The sequence below is a fragment of the Triticum urartu genome, chromosome 7A (genome assembly GCF_056163025.1).
Source record: "Triticum urartu cultivar PI428250 chromosome 7A, HENAU_Tu73, whole genome shotgun sequence".
NCBI lineage: Eukaryota > Viridiplantae > Streptophyta > Magnoliopsida > Poales > Poaceae > Triticum > Triticum urartu.
In genome coordinates this window covers 45,998,430-46,006,237 of record NC_141879.1, presented here as the reverse complement: position 1 = coordinate 46,006,237, position 7,808 = coordinate 45,998,430, and the positions used below count along the sequence as shown (strand labels likewise).

Genomic DNA, 7,808 nt, shown 5'->3' with positions numbered 1-7,808 from the left:
GAGTACATTTCAGCGACACCTTCACCATCCTTCATTTTGAACTTGTCAAGCTGACTTTGAAGCATATACAACTTGGATTCCTTGACGGAGTCGGTACCTTTGTGCATATCAATCAAAGTATCCCAAATTTCCTTTGCATTCTCAAGACGGCTGATTTGGTTGAATTCTTCGGGGCACAATCCGTTGAAGAGGATATCACAAGCCTGAGCATTGTATTGCAGCATCTTCAACTCTTCCGCGGTAGCTTCACGGTTTGGTTCTCTCCCATCAAAAATTCACCTTGCAAGCCAATACACACAATAGCCCATACAGCGGGGTTATGTCCAAGAATATGCATTTTCATCTTATGCTTCCAACTAGCAAAATTAGTACCATCAAAGTAAGGACCTCTACGGTGGTAATTTCCCTCGCTAGACGCCATACTCTCCTAGGTTGTGAAACCAAGGCTATGACAACCAAAAGTTATGGAAATCAAAGCAAATGGATACCAAAACTCTTATACCACTTGTAGGATCGAAAGTATGTCTAGAGGGGGGGGGTGATTAGACTACTTGACCAAATAAAACTTATCCTTTTCCCAATTTTAGTTCTTGGCAGATTTTAGCAACTTTGGACAAGTCAAGCAATCTTAGCACAATTCAAGCAAGCATGCAAAGAGTATATGAGCAGCGGAAAGTAAAGCATGCAATTTGCAAGAATGTAAAGGGAGGGGTTTGGAAGATTCAAACGCAATAGGAGACACAGATGTTTTTGTCGTGGTTCCGGTAGGTGGTGCTATCGTACATCCACGTTGATGGAGACTTCAACCCACGAAGGGTAACGGCTGCGCGAGTCCACGGAGGGCTCCACCCACGAAGTGTCCACGAAGAAGCAACCTTGTCTATCCCACCATGACCGTCACCCACGAAGGATTTGCCTCACTAGTGGTAGATCTTCATGAAGTAGGCGATCTTCTTGCCCTTACAAACTCCTTGGTTCAACTCCACAATCTTGTCGGAGGCTCCCAAGTGACACCTAGCCAGTCTAGGAGACACCACTCTCCAAGAAGTAACAAATGGTGTGTTGATGATGAACTCCTTACTCTTGTGCTTCAAATGATAGTCTCCCCAACACTCAACTCTCTCTCACAGGATATGGATTTGGTGGAAATAAGATTTGAGTGGAAAGCAACTTGGGGAAGGCTAGAGATCAAGATTCATATGGTAAGAATGGAATATCTTGACCTCAACACAAGTGTAGGTGGTTCTCTCTCAGAAAAAGTAAGTTGGAAGTGTAGGTTTGTTCTGATGGCTCTCTCCACGAATGAAGAGGTGGTGGAGGGGTATATATAGCCTCCACACAAAATCTAACCGTTACACACAACTTGCCAATCTCGGTGGGACCGAATTTATAAACTCAGTCGGACCGATTCAGCAAAGCTAGTGACCGTTAGGAGTTTCGATGGGACCGACATGCAACTCGGTAGGACCGATATGGTTAGGGTTAGGGCATAACGTAATCTCGGTGAGAACAATTTTGGTAATAAGCTAACCAGAGAGTTAGTCAGGTAAACTCGATGGGACCGATTTGCTCATTTCGGTGAGACCAAAGTGTTACAAAAGGGAAACAGAGAGTTTACATTGCAATCTCGGTGGGACCGATCGCTCATCTCGATGGGACCGAAACGTTACGAAGGGAAACAGAGAGATTACAATCCCATCTCGGTGAGACCGAGATCCCTATCGGTGAGACCAATTTGCCTAGGGTTTGTGGCAGTGGTTATGGCATTTGAACTCGGTGGCGCCGGATAGAAAGAACTGGTGGGGCCGAATTTGACTTTTGGTTTAGGTCATATGTGGATGTGAGAAAGTAGTTGAGGGCATTGGAGCATATCACTAAACATTTTGAGCAAGAGCCTCATTAAGCAACACCTCATCCCTCCTTAATAGTATTGGCTTTTCCTATAGACTCAATGTGATCTTGGATCACTAAAATAGAAAATGTAGAGTCTTGAGCTTTGAGCTTGAGCCAATCCTTTTGTCCTTAGCATTTTGAGGGGGGCACTTTTCTCATCCATGCCATGCCAATCATTGAGCTTTCCTGAGATATTAATCTTAAAATAGCATTAGCTCAATGAGCTATGTGTTGTTAGGAATTACCAAAACCACCTAGGGATAGTTGCACTTTCAGAAGTCCTATGGTCCGGACTCCGCAAATGCCCCCCCCCCCCCCCCGCCCCCACCAGTTCGCTTCCAATTTACAATAAAAAAAACCGTCCAGACTGCCAGCGGACGGATACAAGACTGTGTTGGAAGGCAAAACACATCCGGGACCACGCGGGCCGAATTGATGCGGGCGGTTTGAGGGTCCGCATTGTGGATGCCCTGAGATGTATTTGCGCTAACTTTCGCGCTAAATTCTTGTCCTTTATCATATAATTGGTAGATGTTTATGCATACAAAAATGTTCATGTATGTGAGAAAAACAAGTTCATGTTTTCGAAAAAGAATACGTGTGCAAAAAGGGGAAATTTTGAGAAAATGGAAAAATAGAAAATGAAAAAAATGAGAAGGGAAAAACAAAGGGGCGTGCTACACGTCAGCCAGCGGATTTCTTTTAAAGATCCGCCGCCTCGCGAGCCGTCTGATCTAGATTGCTTAACGTACGACCTTTTTTGCAACAAGAGTATTGTTTCAAAACCAATGGTGACTATTGCAACAAGAGCTTTGTTTCAGAAACACATCACTGACTATTGCAACAAGAGCTTTGTTTCAGAAACACATTAGTGACTATTGCAACAAGAGTTTTGTTTCAGAAACATCGATGATGTTGCAGAAAGCATCTTTACATATGATTCTTTTTCGCAACAAAAACTTTGTTTCAGAAACATCCCTTAACTATTGCAACAAGATATTTGTTTCAGAAACATGGCACGCAGGGCCGGGACGAATCCAACGAGGGCTCCCACGATGACAGCGTTGACAGAAAGGTTGTGCATTGCGCCGCTCGCTGCTGCAACGATGCCCAGGCAACGCGGATCTCAGGGCAAATGTGAGCGGCGGGGCGACCGCTGCCCGGCCAACGGCAAGCGAGGCGGTGAAGAAAAATAGGAGGGATGGAAGTAGGCGGCGAAGGCCTCTTCACCGGCGAACGATGGCTACCGGAGCGGCATGGCAGCGAGCACCGACGCTAACATGATGCGAGCAAGCGTCTCGGCGTCTCCCTTGCGACGCTGATTCATGACAAAAAAGACCGAGAGAGACGAGGATAAGGTAGGAGATGGAGCCACGAAGGCCGTTGTTGGAGAAGTCGTGTGGTGGTGGGTCCACCGAGGACACGTGGCGTACAACTGAGGTGACGGACGCCTGCGTGATTATCAACCGGCAAAAGGTAAGCTTTTCCCAAAAACGAAACAAACGAAATAAAAAGAGTGGCCGAAACCTGTTGGCGCGTTGCCACGCGAATCTTGCTAGTGGAGTAGTGGTGCATGTGAGTTAAGTGGATAATTGTCTTGAAGTCAACACACAGCATACATGACGGGTAATTAGGGTAGAGAGACAGGATTTTTTTTTTAATTACGGGGAAGAGGTAAGCGTGGACCAAATGAAAAAGATATGGAGACCAAGCTACCACACATTTATTGCAACAGACTCTTATGGTAAAATACTACCCGCTCTATTGATTGGATACTAGTCATACTGGACAGTAACTTAAACAATCAACGTTACTTACATTTATATGGGTAGTAAAATATGTGTAGTATAATGCAAATATGCGGTAACCATTTTTTTGACATACGATATGGGATTTTTAAAATACACAACAAACATTTCTTTAAAACCTATTTCTATACACGGTGAAAATAATATAAACCATACATAAAGAAACAGAAAATTAAAAAAAATATCTATCTTCTGTACTACCTTTAAAAAAATGCAAGGTTTCCATTTCACCTCTCGTTCGTACAACCTTCCATATATACGATATGGAATGTTTATACTACCGTTGGAATGCATGGGCAATTATCTAGTTTAAAATAAAGTAGGAAAAGTAAAAGAAATATAATAATATAAAATAAATTGAAATAACAAAAGAGCATTATAGAAATATGAAAAATAAAAAAGACAGAAAAACAAAGAGAAAAGAATAGACCAACGCACATATGGAACAAACCAGTGCAATGCATACCACCTCACACGCATATAGAATAAAATTAGTCTAAAGAAAACCGGAAAAAAGTTGGTTGTTGAGCCACGGCGCACGAGCAAACACATGTAGACGAGAGCTCTCATAATAGGGCTAGTCTTCTTGAATAGTTTAGACTGATTACCACATGAGTCACGTAGTCACAGTAGGGACGGAACCTAAGAGTTGCCTTTGGCGCTTTTTACATAGGCCGGTCCCATAACCACACGCCGTTAGCCAGACACTACGCATGGAGGGACGTACATTAGTTTCCGTTCAGTCATTTAAATAATTATTTTTTAAAAAATAATTATTTATTTACTATATTTCTAAATATTCTAAATACATATACTACAAAAATTAATTTACTTAAAACTGCTAAATACATCCCGCATGTTTTAGAAAATGGTAAACTCACTGCAAAATTGGGTCCGTGTAATTTTGGAAAAACTTTTGTAGTACGCGGACGTGGTTGTGACATATAAGCTTTCCATATGCTTGAAAAAATTATTCGCAACATTTCTTAACAATGACTATACGATGCAAAAAAATAGTTTCCTACAATTCAAAAGATGTTCATCACATTTATAGAATGTTCAAGCCTTTCAAAAATATGTTCATGACATTTTAATAAAACCTTATACAATATTGTTTTTACATATTTAAAACACATACCGTACCAAAAATTATGTGTATTTTTAAAAATATTTAAGATGTATTAAAAAAAATTAACATGTGCTCTCTTCGTCCCAAAATAAGTGTCCTAACTTTGTACTAACTTTAGTAGAAAGTTGTACTAAGGTTGAGACACTTATGTTGGAACGGAGGAAGTATCTAAAAACATGTTCATCTTGTATTTGAAAAATATTTAACGTGTATCACAAAAAGTGTTTCTATGTATAAAAATTGTATAAAATATATTTATTTTTTCACATGTAATTAAATAGGTAAAAATGAAAAAAAAGTAAAAACCCAATGAAAAAACACATAGAAACAAACAAGAGAACAACCCTACATGGAAGCTTCCAAAACCTTTCTAAACTAGCTCATAAAAACTTTCTAATACCCAATCCAGAATGCCACCTAACGTGGCGCCGCGGCATATAAACGTGGCCCAGTCTCGGCAAAGAGTTACAGGGAACAAATTCTAATTAGTAATTTCTCCGAGGGTCTATCCACAAAAACCCTATCCCCAAAGTCCCCAGCTCCAGCACCCGCGAACCACTCGAAGAAGATTCAGCTGCTCCCTCCACGCTCCGACCGACCATGGCGCGCGCCGCCGTCTCCACCGCGCCGCTCTCCCGCCTCCACTCCCCGACGCCTTCCGTCCCGTGCCACTCTCTGTCCTCGCAGCTCCGCATTCACCAGCAGCGCAGGCCGCTCACCGTCGCCTCGGCGCTGCCGGAGGTCGCGGACCTGCCCGGGCTCTCCCTGCCCGCCGCGGCGGCCGCGGCAGCCGCGCTCGCGGCGGCGGTGTCCCTCTCCGATCCGGAGCGCCGGCGCAAGGCGCAGGCGGAGGCGGTGGGCGGCGGGGACAAGGAGGCGGTGCGCGCCTACTTCAACTCCACGGGCTTCGAGCGGTGGCGCCGGATCTACGACCCGGCCACGGACGACGTGAACCGCGTGCAGCTGGACATCCGCGAGGGCCACGCGCAGACGGTGGCCGCCACTCTTGCCATGCTGCGGGACGCCCCCGACGTGCCCCTCGCCGGCGCCACGGTGTGCGACGCCGGGTGCGGGACCGGGTCGCTGTCCATCCCGCTGGCCTCCGCGGGGGCCTCCGTGCTGGCCTCCGACATCTCCGCCGCCATGGTCTCGGAGGCGCAGAGGCAGGCCGCTCTCGCCGCCGGGTCATCGCCGGGGTTCCGCATGCCGCGGTTCGAGGTGCGGGACCTGGAGAGCCTGGAGGGGCGGTACGACGTGGTGGTGTGCCTGGACGTGCTCATCCACTACCCGCGGGAGGAGGCGCAGAAGATGATCCGCCACCTCGCCTCCCTCGCCGAGAAGCGGCTCGTCATCAGCTTCGCGCCCAAGACGCTCTACTTCGACGTGCTGAAGCGCGTCGGCGAGCTGTTCCCCGGCCCGTCCAAGGCCACGCGCGCCTACCTCCACTCGGAGAAGGACATCGAGGAGGCGCTCCGCGCCGCCGGCTGGCGCGTCAAGAACAAGGGCTTCATCTCCACCCAGTTCTACTTCGCCAAGCTCTACGAGGCCGTCCCCGTCGCCGCCGGCTCGTCGTAGCAAATGTGTCCATCATAGACCGGGATTTGTATTCTTGTAGAGTGTAGCTAATACATGTATCTGTAAACTCTAATCTCTCGGTGGTTCAAGCATGATTCGTTGTTGTCATCGTGCTGCGTCGAAGCTAGGCATTGCGCCATGAGTTTCTTCTTGGATAAAGGAGGAATGCCATTGCCATGAATGGATCGGCGGAGTTGCAAGCTGCATATGGACATCGAGCATCGCTCTGCTCTGGTCTGAATGCCAGTGCACTCAGAGTCGGTGAGGACATGTGGAGCAGAGCAGACTGCAGATAAAACAGAGAGCTCTGCTTATAGTCGAGTGCGCGCGCGCCCTAGGGGCTAAGCTACTGCTGAAGATAATGCAGGGCGCCACCAGCATCCATCGATGCGCGATGTTCCCCACCGCACGCTGCAGTGTCCTCCCCGTCCACCAAAAGCCGCGCGTCGCCGTCGCCGTCCCCCGCCGGCGCGCGCGGGCGCTCATGGCCGTCTCTGTCAGGCCGCGCCGTGACCGCTCGTGGGACGACGACGGCGGCGGCGGGAGCGGCGACGAGGACGGCATCGACGAGAGCTTCTTCGGGGACGCGCGTGACGAGGAGGAAGACGAGCCGGAGGAGGAGGAGGAGTCGCCTTTGGGGCCGGGGCGACGGGCGGCCGTCTCGCCGGAGTCGCCCGGGGGGCAGCTGCGCGGGTCCGACGTGCTGCGGGCGCTGCAGCGGGCGGCGGCCGCGAAGGAGGCCAAGAAGAGGAGCAAACGGAGCGCGGGCGCGGCGCGGCCGGCGGCGCGGCGGCAGGGGAAGGGCGGCGGCGCGAAGGCCGCGGAGGAGGTCGTGGCGGGGGAGGCGAGGCCGGTAGAGATAAGGCGCGAGTGGGCGCCGAGGATCCGGGAGCTGGAGCTCAGGGTGCGGCAGCTGCTCCACAAGCACCAGTAGGCACCGCAAGTCATGATCTTTGGTTGAAGAGCTCTGTTGATTAAAAATGGCCAATCCATGTTTGTGCCGGCGAAGAAGCGTGCTTTGAGTCTGTTGAATTTTGATTCTTGGAACACAGACAGCTCTGCTTGTATACGCACTCCCTTCTCATTCTGAGATTTTCTCATGAGTCTTTCTGTGAGGCGCATTTTGGAGCCAGGGTGCAAGGGGCGGGATTCGACAAGATCAACTCGGCGATACGGCAAACCCGCCCATCAAGGCTTGAAGAGAGCGGCACGCAGGCGGGGGCGAGGCCAAGGTGCAAAGGGCGGGGATGTTGGGCCTCGCCGGAGTAACATTAGCTCGGTCGGCATTCCCCGGCCTCCGCCGTCGGGTGCGTGTCATATTGCGTCGACATGGGTGCTCCATTTCACCGACTCGGCATCGCCACAGCTTGTCTGGTTGTGGACGCCGGACGTGGATCAGCTCG

At 49.0% G+C, this 7,808-nt stretch overlaps 2 protein-coding genes across 2 annotated transcripts; both read left to right on the top strand.

Annotated features, from left to right (window-relative positions):
• The first annotated feature begins 5,336 nt into the window (after positions 1-5,336).
• CHLM (magnesium-protoporphyrin IX methyltransferase) lies at positions 5,337-6,513 on the top strand. Its single transcript, XM_048684813.2, has one exon. The coding sequence runs from the start codon at positions 5,431-5,433 to the stop codon at positions 6,403-6,405; it is 975 nt and encodes a 324-aa protein (XP_048540770.1). The 5' UTR covers positions 5,337-5,430; the 3' UTR covers positions 6,406-6,513.
• A 152-nt stretch (positions 6,514-6,665) lies between these two features.
• On the top strand, positions 6,666-7,515 carry LOC125520027 (uncharacterized). Its single transcript, XM_048684814.2, has one exon. It carries the CDS (start codon positions 6,767-6,769, stop codon positions 7,337-7,339), a length of 573 nt encoding a protein of 190 aa, XP_048540771.2. The 5' UTR covers positions 6,666-6,766; the 3' UTR covers positions 7,340-7,515.
• The last annotated feature ends 293 nt before the right edge of the window (positions 7,516-7,808 follow it).